This window comes from Cyanistes caeruleus, chromosome 4 (assembly GCF_971803275.1).
Source record: "Cyanistes caeruleus chromosome 4, bCyaCae1.hap1.1, whole genome shotgun sequence".
Classification (NCBI taxonomy): Eukaryota; Metazoa; Chordata; class Aves; order Passeriformes; family Paridae; genus Cyanistes; species Cyanistes caeruleus.
In genome coordinates, this window is record NC_141704.1 from 47,045,447 (window position 1) to 47,070,163 (window position 24,717).

A 24,717-nucleotide genomic window follows, 5' to 3' on the forward strand; every position below is an offset into this window, starting at 1 on the left:
TCTGCAGCCTCTACAGAAAATCAGTAGGCATCAGAATAAAAAACACTATGGAGATAATCACCTGGATCAATCAATTATTGCTCTCTACAAACAGAACAGATGAGTGAAGTTTGGCTTGAACTCTGACTGAGAACTCTGTGATGTTACTTTTCCACACAAAGCAGAGCAATACTATAAAAATCCTATGCCACAGTTAATAGACTCTACCCAGTGAGATTTCTCTTACCATGCTGAAGATCCCTGTAAATTGGCAGCAGAATTCTTTCTCCAGTTCTAAGAATTATTCACTAGACATGCAGTGAGTACAGCTCCCTCTAAGTATAGTGAAATAACAGTTAATATAAAGTGAATTATAATGCACTTCATCTCTGTCCGCTTCCTTGTAACATGAGAAAGAGAGATATTCAAGTGGGAAAGAAAGGCAATATGTTTTTTATAATCTTAAAAAAAGATACAGATAACCCATAGGAGTCTATGGAACTCAGTGCCAAAAGGTAAATCTTTAAACAGAAATGTATTAGCAAAAGATTCACACACAAATAATGAGAGCAGTTATTATTCTCTTTCTGTCTTCAGCATTCTTCCTCAGAAACATCTTGTATTTTACACCTTTATAAAGCAAATCTTGTATAATTTGGGCTTCAGGTTTGGAGGTGGTAAAAAATTGCTCTTAATATTGAAAACTATTCTTTTTTATTAGTCATTCTTCATAGACACACAAATTATTAAACTATAGCTCCAGCCTCTTAGGCAATTTCTGTACACTGTAATTTGCCATCTGGATGACAAATACTGTGGATGACAGTTATCACAAAAACTAACTCTAATACCTGTTTTCCTTGTTTTAGAAAGGCAGTATTCATTAAAATGAATCATTATCTTAACAATACAGTATACTGGATAAAACCTCATAAGAAATGTTGGAGCCGGAGTAAAGAACCTCATGTGCTCTTTTCTTCATTAATATAACCTTAGCTGCACCTCAGGATATCACTGTTTAACCACATCTCTGCTCTAATAGATGAGAAAAATTTCCAGCAATTCTCTCTGTCTCTGTTCTGATTTTTAGATCATAGAGCACAGTTGCTGCAAATACAGTTATGATGTTGCTTATCCATTATCATTTTACAAAGCCATCCATTGTGAGTAAGAATTTCAAGTAACACTCAGAGGGTAGCACCTTGCAGTTGGGCTACTGTAAACATGCCAGATTTTGTAGTTTATTGCACAAACATGGGAACTTAATATATTTACAGGAAGGGGCCTTGGATTTCCTGACTACAATACAGTAGCTTTTCATAGATTTGGAGGATAAATTTTCCCCATTGTGTGGTGCTGAATATGCTTTCTACATTCTTAATTTAAATCGTTGGGATTGTGTTAGGGAAATGTCAGTGTAATTGTTCTAAGCAAAGCTATGTGCCAACACAAAAGTACAAGCTGTGGAATAGTTTTATGGTGATAGCCTATCAGAAGGAATTTGCAAAGCACCAGGGACCAGTAGACTGAGTCTGAGGTGGGAGGCAGGAATTTTTGTGCTCTGATCTGTCTCTTCTACCAACTCCTTAGAGCACTTTGGGCATGGCACATAAATCTTCAGACACATTCCTAACCACTGGATTGAGGATGGCTGGGTGTTGTGTTCATCTGAAGAGATGTAGCAAAGATAAGAACCTTAATCTGAGGTGCAGTTAACAGTCCTACTTGCTACTATTTCTTGACACCATTTAAAGAGTGAGAGGATACAATTCAAACTCACTTTCCCGCTCCCCCCCAAACAGTTTCTGAAAGACCTAAAAATACATTTCTCTCATTTGCCACCTATATTCCTTCCTGGTCTGTAAGATCATAGAATCATAAAATGGCTTGTGTTGGAAGGGACTTTGAAGAAGATATAGTTTCAGCCCCACTGCCAAGAGCAAGGACACCTTCCACTTGGTCAGGTTGCTCAAAATCACATCCAACCTGACCATGAACACCTCCAGGGATGGGGCATCCACTTACAAATTTGATATACTCAGATACGCCTACAGCACTAAGGCTGTGTAGCAGAAGTAGGTTTGTGTCCATACTGCTAAGCTTTCCTTGCCTCCAGAGAAGCAGGGACTGGATGCAGACTGCTTCCTGGGAATAGTTTATGCATGTACTTGTTCCCAAACCTTAAATTGCTTTGGAGTGCTCTTGTTGTCAAAGGCTGAAAACAAGCCAGGGCTGCAATGATTGATATGTAGCACTGTCATTCAGTGCCTGGGATTGTTTTCCTGGCACTTTGCTTTTTTTTTCAACATGTAGCTTGCACATGAAGCGGGTGTAGCAGCTGATAAAAGGAGAGCAATCTTGATTGTTGGCAATTACTTATGGCCTTTTAGGTAATTGTTTTTCAGTTCAGGGTCTCCCTGAAGCCCTGCACTGTGGCTTCCCTCCTCCTCAGGCCATCTCAGCTAGCTGGAAAGCCACACTGACTGCTGCCACCTGCAGTCTGAGTGAAGAGTAAAGGCAAGGATTGTAAACTTGGGCTACTGAGGTGGGAGAAACTACTCTAAGTAATGGGGAACTTGAGATGGGGTCCAGCTTTGAGTGTCTCCTGCTCAATGCCTGAGAGGTCTGTGTTGGCACATGGATTCTTCACTAGAGAGAGAATAATGCTGTGCCTCCAACCTGCATTTGTGGAGCATTTCTGTGAGTGCACAGTAACTCTAAAAACTTTCTGCAAGTGCCAGATCTTTGAATTGCATGAATATCTGTCAAACCCATTACAGACATCTTTGCTTATCTGCAGTGTAGGAAGAGGGCAGGAATGTGAATTGTCCCCTTTCTCTGGAGAGGAAGTGAACTCAGTTACCAGCCTAACAAAGACCCTCTAAAACCCACATTTTAACTATTTGACTCCTGGCTATTTGAGAAGCTGTTTTGGTTGTGTTTAGAGCTTTTGGAAGCAAAACTCTGTGGGAGTTATAATCTAAATTAAAAAATGCAAGTAACTATGTACCAATGCCCAAACTTAAACCCACAGTCCATTTCCCTGTGTCTGTGGCACATCTTAAAATTACTTCAGACTAGTGAGGGTAGATGGTAGGTTTCCACTCCTGTTTCCATCTCTACTTCGAATTGTCCCACATCCCTTTTTTCTTTGCAAAGAAAATGAGCTTTCCAAAGCACATGACTCTCACTTTTGGGAGTGGTTAATTTAGGCAAATTAGCCTACCCTTTTTTCTGAAATTCTTCAGATGCAGCTTCATGGCCCTCTGCTCTCATGTACAGGGAAATGTTCTGTTTAGCATATGCAGTCTATGGCTGCCCTTGGTTTTACCTTTACTGTCCTCTGGGGTTTAGTCAGGAATTTTATAATAATTTTATTGTATTCCCAGGTCTCTTATCTGGCGTTTATTCTTGTTACTCCAGTTGCTACTGGTTTTAGCTTGTACACAGGAAACCGCAGTGCCAATCAGTGTCGTTCCCAAGGTGACAGGAAACCCTATTTGGTCGGATGTTGATTGTGCTTGTCTTTACGGCTCCACCCATCACATTTTCTTCCTTTTTGGCTTAAGTTAAGACAAATTAATCAGTGGCTGCCATCTGGTAGACAGTTTTGGTGGGTTTGCAGTGATTTGTCCAGCTGATCTTTTGAAAAGTCACACAAGGGAAAATATCCATGTTATTATTTAAGTGCCTCTTGAACCTGGAATTTACAGGGACTGGTTTTGCCCTGAGCACATGAGTAATTTGAGTTGTGAGTGATCTTGTCTTTTTCAGCAGCAGTTTTGGGTCTTTAAGTGCTGTTTGGGGATCAGAGGGTTAAACTCTGATGCAGCTTTCCAGTGACTGATTTCCTTAGCTCCTCTCTGCCTCTAATTTGTTTCTGTGCTTGACCATCCAGGCATGGTTTCTGTGACTGCTTCACCAGCTGTCATAATGTGCAGGCAGAGTGGGACATCTGGGAAAGTGAGGAGATGCACATTAGCTGGACTTGAATGCTCTGAGCATTTCATCTCAGCTCTTGGCAGGATGTGTCCATCTGTGACATTTGCAACCTAATATATCACCTTTTCACAATGGTTGGTTGGAAAAAGCACCAGCTTTTTTATGAGATTGGTTTGTAAGCAGGAAATATCTCCTGAGCCCTTGACTAGTACCCACAAGTACTGGTTTGGTTTCAGCAAAACAGTGTAGGAGGAAGCATCCATATCAGATATACAGAGTTTGGATATTTAGAAGGAAGGCTGATTTTTCACATTTGGGGTTTGTATAGAAAAGTTTCCTTGAGTGTCCCCATTAATTCCTGAAAAAGACTAATGCTTCAAGTTAAAACAAAGATATTCACCTTTCCTCTTGTTTTGAAATGCATTTATCTCTGTTCATGACATTACTTTTACAGGGCAGCCTAAAGCGGAACTAAGTTCAGTTCCCCTTAATTTAAAATGTTAGGAACAGACAGAGAAAACAGTTAAAGAAAAAAACCAAAAAAATCAAAGTGCCTTCAAAACTACAATGTAAGATATCTGAGTATTTCTGTGAATTGCAAGAAGCCATGTGCTGGGCAGTGCTTACATCCAGCATATCTTGTAGCCATCAGTTAACAGTCCAGGCCATGAATCTCTTCTCTGAGTGCAATCATAATTAACTTTACTTCTATGCAGTGCTAGGACAACTCTTCAAACTTATGAGAGTTGACTAATTATACTACTTCTTTTTTGAAAAGTCCAGTTCTGGATATTTGGCAGAGATCTTTTGCATAGTTAGAGCTAGTATGTACAGAAAGCTTAACATTGTTAGCTAGCAGAATATCTCCTGTTTGCACATACAACTTTGCTTAAAGAATACTGCATGTAAATCTGTGGGCCAGAGTATTTCTTAACTCTTGCTGGAAATTCTCTTTAGCATTGTCTCAGTACCTGAGAGCCTTGGTCACAGATCATGATCCCTCTGTGCAAGACTCCATCCATATGTACACAAAAATGTTCCTCTATCCAAGAGACGCACATTCTAGACATCAGACACGGTAGTAAATGCATACAATCAGACATGCTTCAGGAAACAGAGAAGCAATAGCATCATGGCAGAGACAAGGATGCCCAAAGTATACCATGAGAATGGCTCGGCCAAAGAAATACTGCCCAGAGGCAGAGCTGATTCCATGTGACACTGACATTTCAGCCAGGCTCTTGCTAGAATTATTTGTCTGCTTTGATATCATCACATCCAAGCTGATGCACCCATTTGATTTTGCTTTGAACCTTAGCTGAGTTTCCAAGACATTTAAGGAACTCTTTTTGTGATTTTCATACTAAGACAAGTGGGACATTAATTGGTTAAGTGATCCAATACGGTATTGCAGATGTTGCACAATTAATGCCTATCTTCATGAAATACCTTGGCTTTGAACTCTCCATTCATTTCTCTAACCAGGGGAGTCTATAAGAAGCTACAAAAGTGATATTTCTTTCTGGGACAGGGACTTTCCTTATGTTCTCCATCAAAGAATATACTTTGATGCTTAACAAATAGAGAGTACTGTTACTAATTTATGGTATTTATAATTATCCTTGTTATGTTAATACTGTGATTTGATAACAGGAGCAAAACAGAACACAGCAACTTCAAATGACTGCTCAAATATGCGATAGGCATCAGAAAGGGAAGTAGTGTATATAATTCCCACACAGAAAAATGTCGTTAAGTACAATGTTTCTCTTGGGAATTCAGTCCCAGTGCTTCAGGATAACCAATGGCAGCTCCCTGGAAAACTGCAGCCAGCAAGAGATGGGGATAGTGCTGGGCAGGGGCAGCTGAGTTTTCCCCTCTGCCAGGGTTGACTCTTCTGCTTCCCACCATCCCCTGACAGCGGCATCTCCTGTTTTTGAGATGTCTCAAATCCTTCCTGAGTCATAAAAAATTCCCCTGGGAGACTTCTGCATACACAGTCCAGAGGCTTTCAGTTCCTTTCCCTGGATTTGATAGTGGATCTAAATGCACAATCTTACAAGAAGAGAAGGAAAACAATCAGAATGTCAGAAAAGTACACAATGGTTAAAAAATGCGATTTGCATGGGCTTGTTTCACTTCGGACTCTGTTTAGCTTATTTGGCCTCAGTGGATTTATAGACGTATCTGGGAAGAGAGTTTGGCCCACAGAGTACAATACTGAATAGGTTTGCAAAATAAGGCAGCATTGTGAAAAGCAGAAAGCATGTATTGTAATTAATCCTGAAGTTAATCCTGTAGCTACAGAGAGTGCATTTGAAATTTACTGATAAGATTATAATAAATAAATGTTTTCTGCTTCAACACAAGGATTTTCACAAATGAAGATGGTTTAAATACCGCTCTAGTCCCTCTGTATAGTGCTCACTATTGCCTGGCTCCCAGCTATAGAGCTCACCATCCTGGGTCAGTGCAGAGGTCATAAGGTGGGCTATGAACACCGTCTGAAGGAAAAACTACAGAAAGAAAACACCAGGCACAAAGATGGGGAAGCACCCTTTGGTTCAGGACATTCCTAAAGTACAGATTGCCAGAAGATGGAGAATACACTGAAAATAAGTAACTATTAATTAAGTAATCGATCATTCCTGCTTGCTTTGTTCTTGCGTTCTTTTCCTAAACCTCCTCTTTCTATTGAAAACAGGATACTGGTCAACCTTTGGCTTTACAGAGGCTTTACACCAAATTTATATTCATATTTCTGCATTACTGCCTTCAATGTATTTTAGGCTGACCTATATTACATCATTAGCCATATGAAGCCCTGTGTGTTGGAAGCGTTTGTGCTGAGATAGATGGGATGGAGGTCAGGGTGGGAGTGATTTCAGTTTATCTTTCAGATGTGACTTCTTTCTCTTTATTTCATAATGTAATGTGCATTTAGAGGAATACTACTTTTTCCAGGATCCTCACTTTTCCCTCTTTTATTCAAATTCAGAGAAGTAAATTTAAATCAATCTGTTTAAGTTTCTAAATGCCATAAATCCTTTGCTAATAGAGGACGGTGAATCTGAAGCAATTGTTATTATTTCACTCTGAAATTTTTAATCTATTCACACTCACTGATGGTAGGTGTAAGAAAGAGTAGATCAGAAAGCCTGTGCTCTGGCCTTCATCTCTGGGCACAGGTACAGATGCATTTCCCTGTTCTAGAGCCCTGCCTATGCAGCCCCCTGTAGAAATGTCTCTCATGAAGGCAGGCAGTCCAGGGCCGTGGACTTCAGGAGATCTGAGGAGCTCTGTAGAAAAGAGCTCCAGATCACTTACCTGTCGGTTCCTCATCAGCTGTTCAGTCTAAATGGGACTGCACAGCTTGGCAATATCTGTATTTAAGGTCTACCTAACCTCTGAAGTGCAAGATAAGGTACACCTTGGCATGCAGACATTTGCAGCTGTTTTAAAAGTATTTAAACATAGCTCTTTTCCAAATTGCCAGCCTAAGTGGATTTCCTAAACTTTCTTTTCGAAGGGAATGCAGGCACTTATACCATTAATATACTTGTTTGAGCAAGCCTTCCCATAGAAAGCAAGGCTGGAAAGCCAGACTATGAAAGTGGATCAAGAAAAGAATTAGATGTCAGGTCTGGAGACTTTAGAAGCAGGTAAAGGGCAGATCTAAGAGCACATATATGGGTCCTATCTCTAAGAGCTCAAATCCCACCAATCCATGGTACAGCTTAGGCTCATTAGTCACCCTGGAAATGGGACTGTGTTCCAAAGTGGATGTGCTACAAGGATTTGGGGTCTGTGCAGGCAGCCTTAGGTGCTCTGTAGGCTGTGACCGAGGGGAGCTGTTCTGCCGGCTCCCTTCGGGAGGGTCCATAGGTGGCGCAGCTCTGCTGAGCGACATTGTGGGTCTGGAGGTTTTGCATTCCTCAGAAACTGCTGTAGTTCAGTAATTTCTTCAAAGTGCACTAACAATTCATTTGTCTGCTTAGAAATCTTCCGTGTGACACTTGCAGTAGTTTAAAGATAATGAGGACCAAGTCAAATAAACAAGGAATGTGCTTTTTTATTATCTTAAGGTTGACAGGGTGTAGTAAACGCCTCTTTTCCCAGATGTTCCTTCCTGTCTTTCCCAAATGGCAAACTCACCAGGAAAGAACTCATTGTACTGATTAGTCTTCAAGTCACAATAAAAAAATAATTTTCTCTTACAGTATCTTACTGATACTGTCTGAAGATACTGCCCATTTACATTAAGAGTATTCCTGTCCATGTCATTTTCCAGGTCAGCTGGTTTTGGTTAAAGTCTCAAAAGAGTATTGAAGGACATTAATGTGCAAATAGATTATGTTTTCTTGTTTGGATATAAGGGTTGTAGATTATATTCCTTAAATGAGCAGCAGTTGCAGGATGGAAGTAGAATTTGTGCTTACGGGATTAATTATTATGGAATTCATGAAACTAAAATGACTTACCTAAGGCTTCTCTTATGAAAATAAAACAAACCAACTTTTTTTTTCATTTAAAAGATGAAAAATCTAAGATCTATTTTACATTTATTTAATTATAGACCAATTGAATAGCAGTAAATGTCAGTTAGGTAGTCTTAAAAAAACACTTCCTTGAAGCTATTGCTGTAGTGCCACACCTCTCCATCCTCACTGATTAGATCAGTTTTCCTAGATAGGCTGTTCTCTGTATAATGCAGACAAGCACCCTCTGGGCATGATGTAGTGCTCAGTGAAGAAGTGAGTCTTGCATGTTCTGGGAAAAGTAATCTGGCTTTGCCCCTGGATAAGAGATCTAAATTGGCAATGGTGGTACATACCTACAGCTCCCCCAAGGTCTTACAGAGGTACTTATGAACTGGAGGGGAAGCTTATACAAGTATGACAAAAATATTTTGTAATTTTTTTTTAATTTTTTAAGCAAAATATACAGCAGCCAAAATATGTGGGGTTTTTTTTAACAGTCCTTGCTGGCTTACCCTAAAAAAATGCATTATCTGAGCTCCTTAAGTTGTGCATTTATTTAACATGTGCAGTCAATTTTATCACTCCCTATTCTCTTTTCCTTTTTCCTACTCTTTTAACTCCTTTTGCTTATATTCATTGTAAATTGGTTTAAATTAGCATGTGCATCAATCAGAGAGAGAGAACAGGTCATCCAGTAAGTTTGTGCAATGAGGCCTCCCATAAGAAATAGAGCAATGCTGCAGTGAAAGCAGATAAGAATAGAAATAAATAAGACTGCATTCAATTAAAGCTTTACCATCTAAAGAAAATTAACCACAAATTGGTAAACATTTGTTAATCTCTTGGAATAAACAGCTCAGATAAACACAACAAATTAGCATCTTTATTTATTTTTGCTTCTGAACATTCAACTCAATTTTCACTCTTGCTGCAGACACATATATGTGTCTATGAAGCAGAAACAGAGCTTTATGTTGCCATTCAAATTTTATTGAAGATGTAAGTTTGCGTGACAAAATTCAATTTGATTGTAGAAATAATCTACAGGAAAAGATGGGAGGCTGTTTAAGCTTTGCATTTTTGAACAGTCAGTTCCCGTAGCTGAGCAGCATTGCCTTATCGAGGGCAGAACAGGAGTGAATTGGCAGAACATTAGAAAGCCTGATTAAAAGAGGGAAAGTTGAAACTACACTCATGTCAGCTGTTTTCCTCTACAGGATATTGAGCCATTCCTGTCCTAACCAGATACTGATTGCTTAAAACTTAATCCAGAAGTACTTGTCAAAACCGTTTCCTCAGCTCATTTTGACCTGCTGAGCTGTGAGTAGATCCTGAGAATTGTTTGCAATTTAGCGCTAGATGTATTGGCCTCCTCTCGCTCATGGCTGTGGGAACAAGATCAGACCCTCTGAAGAGAACATGAAATGCCTCCAGTTCTCGAAAAAGCTGTTTAAATTTCATAGCTGAGGCTCCAGATCTGTTTCTGTGGACTCAGAGAGAGATGGAATATGCTGCCAGGAGATTTACTGTAGCTGGGAGGCCACAGAGGATTGTAAGTCTTGCCTCACAGAAGCCATATATGCCTCTTCTTTCAGTAGGTACACAGCCTACTGTCATCATCTCCAGACCCCTTCCTCAGAGTCAGAAAACATCAGTGTTAATAAGAGTGACAAATAGAGAAAAATAAAAATACAGCACTGGAATACTGTGAGGAGAGCTGTGTGACGGAGCAAGCCTGAACAGAAATAGCAGATATTCTTCCCAAGAAGATGCATGTTTCATGTTATAGCCTTTCTTCGAGTCCTGAGCTTAATATATTCCATCTATGGCTTTCAGGTGATAGGTAGTAACTTCAGTGTTGTATCCAATTAGCCTCTGTAAATGAGGTCCTTGGTTTGGTAAGATGGGGCTGTTCACACCAATGGCTACAGAATTTGTCTCAAGTGCAGATATCTGCAAGGCAGAGTAGAAATAATATAAATATCAGTGGTATTAACCATTTAATTCTTAGGCATGTTTGTAGAAAATTGGGCTAATATCTACCTATCTCTCCAGGCTCTCTCTGGAGAGGAAAAATCAGAGCCAGAGGAATGTTCATCTGTGAGAGGAATAAGGTTTTGGAAATGAGGCCAGGAATCAATAGAAAAAGAGAGGTTTACTGTTCCCATGCATGGCAAGAAGTCAGTAGGTAATTTCTGATGGTTTAAGTAGCACTGGTATGTCAGAGGATAGCAGGAGAGTGGGGAAGGTCAAGCTTTGATCTACTGCACACCAGAGTGCTGAAGGTAGAACTAAGGTCCTGAATTCTTTATTTTTATGCATAATAAAATAGCTGCAAAATAAGCAGACATGAGCTGAGCAGAATAGATCCTTCAAGGTATCAGGTTCTATCAATTTAGACTGGTCATAATACAAAATACATTCTTGTTTGGCCTTGTTAGTTGGTTGATCTCAACTTCTGATTTTTGAGTACTTCAGTTTGGGGTGTGATACAGGTTTGGTTTGTTGAAAATGCTGATAACCTCCAGTAGGAATGGTTCCTGAAAGCCACAGTTCTTTCAAGTTCAAGTGAAAGCCAGAATTGTTAGCAGATAAAGCAAAGAGCATTTGGGAAATTGAGTTTTCATTGTGGGTCTGCCAAGTATGGCATCTGTACATCAGTGCTTCACAGGGCACCTGGGAGTGTAAAAATTAAAGGTTCAGTATGCACAATAAATAATACGTGCAAATATTTATGTGTTAGCATGACATACACATACTTACCTGAAGATTTTTAGTTCATTATTTGCTCAAACTAATACTGATGTTATTGATTAACCTTTGTGGAAAGTAGGAGTAAATAGGAGGGTAATTACTTTAATGGGTATTGTGTATTATCAGAACTCATGGGGTTTTCTATCAGAATATTCTTTAATATGTGCTGCAGCACAACAGAAAATTGAAACTTAGGAGCTCTACATTTCCAAGGAAAGAATGTAGATGCAAGAAAAAACAATCTGCATATTTCAAATTGGGATTTTCAATAACGGATTTTTATTTTATTCTTAGAAAACTTGAGATACTATGCTGATGCTCAGAAGAAAATCAAGATATTATCACAGCCATTAATGTAACCATACTCTCATTCAGCCCTCCTTTCCCAAGATATCCAGTAATATCAGCAGTACATGGTGGATATATATTTAAGGCTAGCAAGTACAGAGCAAGAATCATATCTATGGATTTTTGAAAAATACAGAAATTGGCCTTATGTGTTAGAAGCAACTATTTAATACTACTGTGAATGTTACTTTAAAACTTATCAAATTATTGCTTCAAATGAGAGTCATCTCTTAACCTTCTCAGGACTATCTGTAATGGATATTATAAATCTTTATTTGTGAAGAAATGTCTCAGTTGTTTATTAGATGATCCATATTACTATTTCCCCAAGGCAGGAAGAAAACAGCAATATCTTCAGTCATTTGAAAAGACTTATTTTAACCTCTCTGTACTTCTGCTTTTCTACTTTTCCTTTTTCCAACACTGATTTTTCTTGATGAAGTCAAAGTTTCCTTTATTTATTTTCTATTGGTATAGAGGAACAATAACAATACTAAATCCTTTTCTAATATACCACATTTTTCACACTTCACTGGAATTTTACATATCACATTAGTTCATCTATGTGACCATGTTTTCTCTTAAAAGCAGAAAGCAAGCCAAGAGCTGTATTTTTTCCATTATTCTTTTTTCCAATATACTTTTTTTTTTTTTTTCCCCCTTTGAATTGCTCTACTGAAACATAAAACCAGATACGCAGGTGAAGTCTGGCAGCAGGGAGTAAGTACTGGAAAGCATGTGCCTCATTGTGCTCTCCCAGTGCAATTACAGCAGAGCAAACCCCTCCTGCACTCGGTGCATTTGCTGATGAGATGGACCTGCAAAGTGAAAGACTCAGGACCCACGTCTAGGCCTGATCTGTGAGCACCAGAGGAGCAAAAGGCACAGGGGAATAGAGGTGTTTTTCCCTTCAGTGAAATGCAGGGAGAAAAGCCCTGTGGAATATTCCATGGTACAAGTGGCAGCTGAGGACCCAAAGCAACTCTCTCTCCCCAGCAACTGCATCCAGCTGTGCTCTTCATGCTAACTGATGGCTTTCTTCACCCACATGCCTGACCCAGCTCCCTCCTGAGCAGCTCAGTGGGAGACAGAGCAGCAATGGCACAGGAGGAAGCACCTCCTGTGTCCCTAGTTCTGGGATCAGAGGGCAATGACTCCTAGAGGGCAGCAGCCATCACCCATCACCCATCACTGCTGCTTCCAAAACCACTAGAGAGAGAATGAGAGGCCGAGGCTCAGGCATCTGGGTGTGGCATTTTCCAGGAGCGCTGATTGAACATGGGGATGTATACTTAAAGAAATTATTCAGCTCAAATAAACAACTGGCTAAACGTGTAGGGCAATTGGATTTTTGTAATCAACATCTATGGCTTAATTTTAGGATCAGGGAAGACCTGGAAATGACCTCACTAATGTTTAATAGGGCTTTAGTAACCTGGTGGCTCTCCAAGGTGGAGAGGTGGAGCTTCCTTTTGAGAATTTTCTAACAAACATTGCTTTTTAAAATTTTTTATTTTATCATGCCTTGTAATAAAATCTGCTTCTATAAATGTATTATTTAAAATACTGTGGTGAATTCTCATCAGTGGACTTGTTCCTATTATCCAATTGAAAAAGAGATCTGTGAGTACGTAGTAAGACCCCCCTCTGGATTCCAGACAATACACAGACACAAGTGGTTTCCTGATTGCACTTACCCACGTACCCAGTGATGAGGTGGCTGTCCCAGCTGGTGGAACTTCGGAAGAGTTAGTCTCCTGACAATTTTAACATAATGTTGTCACGAATGTTTACAATTCCTCAGATTCCTCACATGGTATTCTTCCTTGTCAAGACACAACCTTGAGAGGATGCTGGGGTAGATGTATCATAATAAAATCTTCTCTTATTTGGCCCGGACTATTCACATGGGGAGCATAAAGAATATAAAGTTATTTAAAAGGGGAAAAACAGCTTTGCTGGGAGAAATAAGGGAAAACTCACATGTATGAGTCCCTTACTCTAATTGGAAGTGGAAATATAGCAGTCAAGAGATACATTTATATTTATATATTTATATATATATATATATATATATGTATATGTATATGTGTATATATATATATGTATATATATGTATATATAAAAAAATGTATCTCCAAGTAGAATTAGCTATCTGACCTGAAGTGTAACTGGTCTGATTGTGATTTCCTTATTCTAAACTTAATGTACGCAAGTGATAATTACCAAAAATGGGCTTTGTTTTAGGTGGTGGCTCCTTGTTGCCAGCCTTGTGCAGTCCCTCCTAGTAAGGTGGATAAAGGTGAGCTCAATGGGTGACCTCTTTCCATCCAGGTAGTAAAACAGAAGAGAATTCTTGCTTTCTATTCTTCAACAGAGAATAGAATTATTATTTAATTAAAATTTTAATAATTTTAAATAATTATTCAATTTAATTTTATTAATGGTTAATCAAAATGTTAATATAAATATTAATTAATTAATTTGATAAAATTAAATAAATAATTTAACTGTTAGAGGACCATTGAGAATCCAAAGAATCTAGAGGAGGACCTGAGACTAAGCATCTACTATTAGAACATATGAACACATGATTATTCAGGCCCTCCCTCATCTTTCAAGACAATGCAGAATGTTCTGTTTTCAGCCCTGTTGCTCAGCATAAAGAATGCAGTAAAGAAGTCTATGTGATTAATGCTAATATTGGTTGTAGCATTTCTAATGTATGTAAACATTAGTTAAAGAATTTTATTAGTTGAAGAATAATTTTTCAAAAGGGTTATTTGAGATATCCATATTTATGCAAGAATTGCCTCTAAAACTGTGATCTATTGTTTGTCCTCTTATGAACTTCTAAGAAGATTGCTTTATATTCAGATTTTATTCAATGTGTACCTTTAAATGCATTAAATATGCACCTAAGAACTGGTTCTTCTTTCCAGAGTAAAATCCTCAAGACCAGTGTTCATCAATAATTCCCATAAATGGTAAAGGCTGTAAACTCTGAGTTATAATTAGATCAGGTAGTGGCTGTTAAAAAGGAAATCACCCTGTTGCCAAGACTGTCAGTTATAACAATGTAAAAGCCAAAGAAAATATTAACATTTTCACTGTACTTTGTTACTGGACAATGGGAATACTTTTCCTCTATATTAGGAAATTCCAGTAGGCTCTCCCAGAAGTATGTCTAATCTAAATTGCTACCCATTTCTCAACCAAAGGTAGGCTGAACAGATTTTGAGAGATTCATTGCACAGCTCTTTGGTTTTTCAAAAGACTGGATTTGCAATATATGCACTCAGAGCCACCTGTTTGAGGGACTGCCTTTTTCCATGGAATAAATTGCTGGTCGTGGTCAGAAGGTGTTTGTGTGGGAGAGGTTTGTGACAGAGAGGTCTAACAGGATGTTTTCCTTGAGAGGTGGTGTGGAGCTGGGAACTTATTTCCCCCCACAGTTTGGGGCAGTCCCCAGGGAAATGGGATGGGCATATGAGCCAGCACCCTCCTGCAGGGTCCAGCTCAGAGCGGCCACCATGGTGTGCCCACTTCCCAGACTATCACAGCTCTAGATTTGGGTGTGAGTGCTGGTACTGCCGGCTGGGGCTCCAGTACCATGCAGCCTGTGCTATGAGGCACAGAGCACTACCGATAGTCTGTGCATGTACCACTTACCCACCACTTCATGCTCAGGATGCTCCTTCACTTCTGCCTACCTTCTAGCACAATTAGCAGAATCATAGCCCACCCCCTTCTCTGTGCCAACAGAAATTGTCCCTCTCTACCCTGGAAGCAGACAGACACCCACTGCTGATTCACTGTTACCATCTGCAGGCCTGGGCAGCAAAGCTCTTGCTGACACCCACCTATCACCTAAGCTGAAATAGGCTTGTGAACAAAATGACACAATCTGAGATTCACCCACTCCACCAGGTGGTCTTGGCTCTTGGACATTATTGCTTTGTGCTTTGCTAAGTGGCAGGTGAGTGACTGGAGTAATTTCTATTCATGTAGACTAAGATGACAGAAATAGCTTAATTTAAAATAAAATTACTGAAGCATCTGCTGACATGTATGAGGTTCAAGGACGTGAAGTGCCAGGTCCTGCCCCTGGGTCACAAAAACCCCATGAAGCTCCACAGGCTGGTCTGTGTCAAGAATAATGTGGTCAGCAGGATCGGGGAGTGACTGTCCCCTTTCACTCAGCACTGGTGAGTCCTGCGTCCAGTTCTGGGCCCCTCACTCCAAGAAGGATATTGAGGTGCTGGAGCATGTCCAGAGAAGGGCAGTGGAGCTGGGGAAGGAGCACAAGTCCTGAGTCTCTTTACAACAACCTGAGAGGGGGTCAACCTCTTCTCCCAAGCCATCAGCAATATACAAGGGGATATGGCTTCAAGCTGCAGCAGGGGAGATTCAAGGAGGAAGTTAGTGAGAATTTTTGCACTCAAAGGGTTGTCAAGAATTGGAACAGACTTTCCAGGGAAGTGGTCGAGTCACCATCCCTGTAAGCATTCAAGAAACAATTGGACATAGCACTTAATGCTGTGTTTAATTGGCATGGTGGTGCTCAAAGGTTGGACTTGCTGGTCTTGGAGGTCTTTTCCAGCCTTAATGATTCCGTGATTCTATAGAGGAAAGCATTCCCCAGCATTAGTAGCACGTGCCTCACAGATACCATCAGATCATGTCTGTATTATAATAGTATGTGGTACTATAGTATGAGGTACTGCAACTGCAATTGTATCTTAATATCCAGTGTTCAGAGAGGAGTGCAGTCACACTCTCCCAGCAGTTCTTCTGAAGATGAGAAATGCACACAACCAAGCACAGTTTCAGCAGGAAAACTGGAATCACTGAATAATAGATTATCCAGTAAATGGTTAATCATTGGCAAATGGGCTAGGTGTGGAGTTGTATACCCATCTGGCAGGATAACTGTTAGGAGAGACTTAAGACAATCTTACGTTATGTTTGTATATAGCCAAGCATGATAGAGTAACAGAGTTCAAAGAAATTCCTTGTAAGCACACCTTAATGTGCAGAGGTAGGAATCAAACTGGTGTTCTCGTATCTCTCTACATGCATAGGTGCTCGGTAAATGTTAACTGAGCTGGGGATCTGTAGATCAGCTCAGCAAGCTGAACCTTTCAGTCTTACAGGACTGACTGCTGCTTAGCAAACACAAAAACTTTGATAAATGGCTATAGATTCGTGTTTAGTCATCACAATTTGAAGACCATGGATTTTTGGCAATCAATATGCCTAAAGTTAAGGGTTGAGTAGATAATATTTGATTGATGGGTTAAAAATACAAAAAAAGCCAGTTTTCTTAAGTGTTGTTTTGAGAAAGCCCCAAAAAGAATAGGGCTCATACCAAGCCCCATACAAGTGTGGTCTATTTGTATTTTCATGGCTCAAATCTGTTACTGAATCCAAGTTTATTTTCCTGGAGAAATGGAAATGTTATGAATTTTATAGTCCTGCAAGAGATGTTTGGCATTTCAAAATAGCCCCTTTTAAGTCTATGACCATTTCTTCTCCTCTGACACAGATCATTCGTTGTGGTTTATTGCCTCTCCTTTCCTTTCTACCTAACATTGTCTACTGTCTTGGTTTGTTTTGTTAATGTTTACATTGACTTTCACTTATTTCTGCTGGTTTTATCAAATTTTCCTGGTTCATTATGTATATTTAATTTTAGTAAATTCTTAAACATGCACCTGACGTAACTGTGAATTTATTTGACATTGTTATGTGTATCAGAATATATCCCCTGTACTTTTTTCTGTGAAATATTTCTTCTTTTCCAAGGTACTACCACTTTTGCATTTGACATTCTTAACGATAAAGTAGCATATAGGAAGCTATTTCTGCTTCTAAGAATAATTCAAATGGTTGTCTAGAGCACACATTTTTGCAGCATTGGTAGAAGTAGGATGAAGAAGGATGTACTGAAACAGTAGGATGTACTTGTTTTTCCATCTGCTGAGTGGTACCAGTGAAACTGATCTTGCAGACTTTACATGCCCAAATCCATTCAGTGACTGTAGAGAAAATCAGGGTGCATGAACAACTCCGGATCAAATTCATGAGTGTGGGATTTACAGTAACACAGATCTCATATAACCATTTGAAATATTTTCTAATGCAGACGAGGATCCAACGTCTCACTGACTTTGGATATGAGCAGCTTGGGAAGTGTTGAACCTTTTGTCACTGTGCCAACCCCACGAGAAAAAGTTGCGATGGAATACCTGCAGTCAGCTGGCCGCGTCCTGACACGGCAGCAGCTTCGAGACACAGTTGCATGTTCTCATCTACTTCAAACAGAATTCATGGTGAGTTTCACAACATGCTTGAAATGAGGATTTTTTTATATAAGTAGCACAACAGAAACTGTGGGGAAAAAATAATCGGGCAACACTTTAATGACAAGGTACAAATCATTTCCAATGGGCAGATTAGATGGTGTCAAGATGGTGTTTTATGTTTGCACACTAAAGACAGATAAGTTTGTCATTTATAACCATGGATTCCTCTTGGTTTTAAGTCCCATCATAGATGGGCTAAGTATTATAATAGAGCTGTGGTGCAAACAGTCAGAGCTGTAACACTGTGACAGTTTCAAAGAGATCATAAAGGCTATGATGAAAACACAGTAATAGTTGGAGATTTTCTTTATTCCCATGTAAACACCATGTATGTTTGCAGTCTGAGCACTAAATTTTCAGTCACTGTAAATTATTTTTTTGGAGCAGATAGGGACACCCACAGTTCCTGTCCAAAAGGGACTTTTTCTCAAGGTCCAAAAATACCTTTAGCAAGCATGCCATACAGCAGCCTAATATACTCAAGACAAAAAAACCCCGAAGTGTTTTACAAGTGCATTTATTAGTAAAAAGAGTAAGAATCTGAAATAGCCAGGTGGAGAAAAGTCAGAGCAGAAAAACTCAGACAGGGAAAACACAACACTTTACTTTAGGAAGACCTGAAAAAGTGTGGTATTGCAAAACACTCAAATGAAAGAAGCTGTTAGGAAAAAAAGGAGACACTTTTTACAAGGGAAATAAAAAAGAGCATAAACTGATGCCACTTCAATGTGGAAGCTGAGTAAGGCAGGGCAAAAAAGGTTTTGAATTTGAAAAAAATCATAACTTCATGTTTAAATAGATCGAAAGCACAAAACTTACTAAAGAATACAAGAATCAATGATAAAAATGGTAGAAAAATTATTTGGGGAAGTTGAACCAGTAGGTGAGAAGTGACTCATTATTTGCATCTGCATTGACCCTAGAAGTATTTAGGAAATTTCCTACATCTGTGGCAGGGATAGGTTCAAGCAGATTACTAGAGGTTCTGTCTGATATTGAAGCATTAGTGGAAGGGATTCTATAGCAAATCAATAAAATTAATAAAAGAAAGCTTGTAGTCACCCAGGAATCCTAAAGGAGTCCATCTATGCCCTTATTAGTGTATTGACTGGAGAGGTGTAAGGTAGCAGTTGTGCTTCAGCGGCTGAGGAATCAGAGGATCAGAAGTAGCAGTTTTTCAGAAGGGTTCCAGAATTGATCCAGAGAACTGTATGTCTAGAAATCTGATATCTAAATCAGAGAAACTCGAAGGAATTAAAATTGAACATGACAGAGCACATGATCCCTTAGGTTTCATTTTGTTTTCCAATTTGTACATGTGAATCAATAGATGATGAGTGCCATCTTACTCTAAAAATAGTTTTTCATTATGAATAATTGCATCCTATGGAGCAGCCCTTTTAATTACCTTTAAAATCCAAGGTTTATAGTAGAAGTAATTTGCTAAAGAAAAGTAAATCCCTCAGTTCTTCTCCCAAAATGTGGATAGACAGTGTACACAGAGAAAAATACAGTTATCCAACATACTTTTATCACCAGTTATGCCATAGGTTCTCTGCCATTCTGCTGCTTAGGCAGGAAAGTCAGAAGAAATAACTTCATCATGCTTAAGCCCCCCATGTTAGGAGACAGTTTGTACAGACAAATTGGCACCTCACAGAATCCTGTTTACCCAAATCGTCTCACACAGCAGTTGTGCACGGCTTTGGGGAGACAGAGTCACATTTTATTTGTCCCTCAGGGGGACACAGCATGGCTTTGGCCATTCAGTGTTTCCACAGAATTTTATTGAAAAGGTCATGACTTGTCTATTCTGTTTTTAAACCATTTTTAAAAATGTGTTGTAAGATGAAGCTGTTGAACAGTATCTGTTTACTGTGTTCCTTGCTACAGATAATAGCTCAAGTAGGAACTTGAGGCATGCAAAGAACGCAGTATATAACCCTCAGCCATGCTGTTCACACAGCTCATTTTAACTAGCTAGAGAAATACAGTAAGGCAGTCTTCTGCAGACTAGAATTATTAGCTCTCATGAAAAGCTTCCAAATGTGAAAAACATGGAGAAATGTTCAAAGTTTTCAGTGGAAAACTAAAACATGAGCGGTTTCAGGTTATTTTTACTTCTTCAATTTTTTTTCATTAAAATTAAAGGACATAATTAAAAAATCAAAAATTTTAAAATTATTTTAAAAATTAAAATAATTAAAAATTTGGTTGGGAGAATATACCTGATTTGCAAGGAGGAAGAAACATAATTTTCCCAGCATTTATGTTTTCTTTAGTAGCCTGAGTTGCTACTCTTCAAAGGACCGAATATCTGAATTTGGTGACAGAATTCATTCCCAAACACCTGAATGTTAAGAGCTCCAGTCCTGCATGGGAAAGTGCCTGATCATTAAATAAATTAAAAATTAGGTCCTCATAAAAATGGAGGGATGAGTATAATGACTACCTGCCTGATTTTTCCTAAATTTTGCCACATTTTCTTGAATGCTTTCAGAGATCCAAATTATACCTCTTCAAGTGTATGAACAGCATTTGAAACCTAATGTGAGCCAGAATAGCTGCTATTAGAAGGTATCACAGAGAGTGATACCAGCCCATGAACAATATGCATATGCATCTATAATTGTATGGAAGTGACTCTGCACAAGAATGAATGCAGTTAATGCATTGTTTGCAAGTATTTAATTAAATATATATGTTTAATAAAACAACTTTATATATATATATATATATATACTGCCTATACAGCTTCAGAATTTGCACACATTCCCGCTGTTTGCAGTCTGCTGGGCTTATTTGCCCCCCTGTTAGCAGGAATGTTATCACCATATTATCCTGATATTTTTTTTTCTGGAATAATCTCTTTTTTCTCACAGCCAGTTTCAGAATAAGTGAGCTGTCTGTGGCTGTGATCCACAGTGTATTGTCAGATTTTTGTCTGTGCCCTTGGACTCACAAGTACTTACTACTGGGAGGAGACCACTGATTAGAAAGTGTTTACAGGATGTAAGTGATTAATGTTATTAATGGTCCTGGTTGGCCCAAAGAAATGTGTTTCTGTTTTCAAATTGGTGTCATTTTTGCATCTGTCAGTAACTTGCCAAATGATGAACTATTTAAAAATTTCAGCAGGCATAATAAGGGACACAGCCAGGCATCTGGAAGACCCTCACCAACCACCATCACTTGGGCAGGCACAGGACTCTTCTTCACGCATATTTTTCCAGTCTCTGTAGGTGACAGACAGAAATCCCGTTAAGCACAAGCTTAGTGTCTTGCTCTCCCTCACTTGGTGCATAGTTCAGCACGGAGACCTTTCAGAGGCCATGTCCTGGTGATATTTGTACTATATGTTTGTACCAGAACTGAGCTAGGGAAGCTCTAGGTCAGCCAGTTGGAACAATTCGGAGCCCAAGGGCCAAGGGTAAGAGTCAGACAGAGGTCACCATTGGGAAGTGGTAGAAGTCAGAGGTGAATAAGAGGAGGGTATGGGACCTCATGAGACTTTTTGTAGTTTTGTGGATGAGGAAGTAGCGTTAGAAACAAGATAGAAGTGAGATGATTTGACCTGAGCTTGTGGGGATGAGGCTTATGCAAGAATGAAGTCTTAGAAGTGAGAAGATCCTGAACTTAGGGCAGCCATCATATGGATGGCAGTACAGGGATCTGAAAAAGAATTGGGTGAAGTACCTGCAAGGAAGGTGTGTCTTAGCAGCAACACTTCGGCCTGACACAGCGAGTCATTCTTTTGAGGAGCCAGCAGAAGACCAAGAAGAGATCAAGGATGAAACTGAGTGAGGGAGAGGGGAAGAAAAAAGAAGGTCCATGAAATGTATGGGCATTAGGCAGAAAGGGTAGAAAAATAAAAATCAACACAGATGCAATCTCACATAGTAAGATGTTCAGAAGCCAAGCTGGGAAGTGGAGACAAATCACAGCATTTGAACCATCTAAATTTTACTTAACTTTGCCATCTCTTCAAGCAATAAAGTGAGAGGGTAGCTTCCCCTGCTTGGTGAACCCATGTAAAAATCTGCTGTTAGGTGCATGCTTGACAAGCTGTTAGAAGCCTCATCCCTGTTTCTTTTTAAAAAAAACTGTGCAGAGGTCGGTTTTGCTAGGCAGGACAAGAGCTTGTGTCTGAAGGACATGAACCGTGCATCTCTTCTGTACTGAAGTAGTGGGCAGACCTGCACCTCTAGAGTAGAAGCCAACTCATTTTGGAGGAAAATCTTTAAGTAAATTTTCCAGTGATGCAAGCCAACAGATCCTCCTCATGTTCCTATATGTCTCTAAGAGGCAATTACATAATATGCCACTGTCTCTTAGGCTAAATGTCCCAGGCTCGCATGATGTTTCCAAATCTCTAGTTATGACTGTTCTTTTAAGTCAAAATACTAATTTACTGAAGATCAAATTCCAGATTACTCTAAGATAATTTAAATTATGGTGGCAAAAAAAAATCAGTATAAAAATGATTTGAGTAAACCAAAGCATTTTTAATGTGATTTTGCCGGATTATTTTAGTTGGTAAAACATCCCCCACAATCCTGAAAAAAACAAACAACCCCTGCATGTTTCATCCTGCCATTTTAAAAGGGTTGGTTTTATTCAACTGTAGAAATATTGCTTCGGGACCTCAAAATCAAAATTATTCTTCTTCTTCTTTAAACCAAGTTAAACATTTTGTTCAATTAAAATTTTGTAGATTTTTTTACTTTTCATGCTGACAAACAGTTTGAAAAGCTGTAATTTTAAGTTTATGAGGAGTTTATAATTTGTGTATTTTTGAAACTTAAAGGAAACTGTCACATTAGTTACTTGGACATCTGCAATGTAAATCAGTCACTAAAAGATGAAAATGAGAAGCAAAAGAAATAGCTTCAGATTTTTATTACTTTTGAGTCTGCAAAAGACTAAGGCACTTCGTTCTCATAGTTTAAAAGGCAAGTGAGGTCTTTGAATTTTATCGTTAAAGGCTTAGCACAAAATTTTTTTAAAGTTTGCCAAATATTAATATTTAATTATTTTTAAAGTTCCTCTCCCAATTATGTAAAGTATTGCTCTTTTTTGCCATGGTACTGTACTTTTGAACTCCACTTTTCTGGAACTAGAGTGCATTTTAACCTTGGTCCTAATCCCATAAAAACTTTTTTTTTTTAATAATTTATCAGAAGTGTTCCTTGGAAGTCACCCCTTCAATATGCAACTCCCTGTGTTTATTAAAGGAAGGGTGTTGACAGGCTTGAGGTGGGAACTACTTTTTTTCTTAATAACTTTGATGTTAAGAGACAGTTGTTTAACAGCAGATGGCCTTCTGGTGATAATTTCCTGCATGGCTCCTTTGGAAACATCAGTCTGATTTAATTTATTTTTTATAGGAAATACCAATGAATTTTGTGGATCCCAAAGAAATTGACATCCCGAGTCATGGAACTAAAAACCGCTATAAAACAATTTTGCCAAGTAAGTGAGCTAGCCCATGGTTTCCTACTATGACATTTAGCCCTGCTTTGAGAATGTATTGCTGTGAAAATCTGTCTTTATATTTTCTTGATGTGTACCCATTCATACCTGCATTTATAATCCATGTAGAAAGATAACAGAAGCCCAGTGCTGTAGCACTGGCAAATGCAGAACTCTCACTGGATGCCTTAGTAGGTACACAGGTTGGCAGCATCCCTGCCATGTACTGAAGGGCAAACCTGGCTTGTGCTGATTTTCTCTGAAAGGCAGCTCAGGCAGATGGGGAGAGTGAGGTTTGCCATGCCTTGCAGCAGCTCCTCATCATAGCCCAAAACATCTTGCAGTCACTGAATTCCCTCTGGCTGGGTCAAGATATTTGGGACTAAAAGAAACCCAAACTACAAAAAGCAAGTGCAGCCTATCTTGTCTTGTAGTGGGCTTTCATCTTTAAACGTTCTCTGGTGATTGTTTTTTTCCTCTCCATGTGCTAAACTCTCTTTGCAGAAGTGTGTTTACAGTCCTGACACAGTGCTGCCCCTTCATTGCTCTTAACTTGTTACTACCTTGCTATACTGCTTCTGTATTTTCATTGGCCCAAATTTATATTCAGTTGCTTTGTTATAATTCAAGGTGATTGAAAACTTTTCAGTGGAATAGTTTTCCTTCAAAATACACATTTTTCTGAAATGCAGCTATTTTCATAACATTTGTTGGTGGATAATGAGATATTACATTTCTCTTTTATTAAACATTTTGTTTTATGTTCTGATTCAAAATAGGTTGCAGAAGTTTTAACATTACGCTAAATAGAGACATGAATAGTTGAGTTTTTATTATTTTTGATATTACCAATGTGAAAAAATTCACTGATTCAAAATATTGCAGAACATTCCCATAGAAAAATGTAAATCCTTTGCTTAGGTTTGGAATGAAGAATACTTTTAAAATGACAGCATATCCTATCAACTAGAAACATCATTGCAGGCCTATGTTATGTTAGTCATTCAAATTCACACAAATTTTCGGGTTTCTCTCACCAAACCTGAAAACATTATAATTTGTTCATATCACACCAAAGCCTTTTAGTCAAATTAATGAAAACTGATGGCTTTCAACCTCTAGATTAATCTCAGAAATGTGATACATAGCTGGGGAAGAAGATTGTGTGGAACCCTTGCTTCTCTTCAGCTTCCAGTAAAATTTTCATTGTGTTCAAGGTTAGTTTATCTATTGCAGCCAATAGCTGTGTGCATCCACGTGCAGTCAAGAAATACTGAAATGAATTAAAAACAGAAGGTAGCTGAATGCAAGTTGGATTCCAACAATTAGACAATTCAGCATCCCTTAGAATCTGGCCCAGTGTCAACAGGATG

General features: G+C 38.9%; 1 protein-coding gene across 2 annotated transcripts in view; it reads left to right on the top strand.

The window, feature by feature from the left end:
- Window positions 1–24,717, top strand: part of PTPRR (protein tyrosine phosphatase receptor type R) — a 138,096-nt gene that overhangs the window by 89,095 nt on the left and 24,284 nt on the right. For both annotated transcript variants that reach the window (XM_086884415.1, XM_086884416.1), the window contains exons 7-8: window positions 17,653–17,839; window positions 23,260–23,344. In XM_086884415.1, the coding sequence (XP_086740541.1) occupies window positions 17,653–17,839; window positions 23,260–23,344 (272 nt within the window). The remainder of the gene's footprint in view (window positions 1–17,652; window positions 17,840–23,259; window positions 23,345–24,717) is intronic.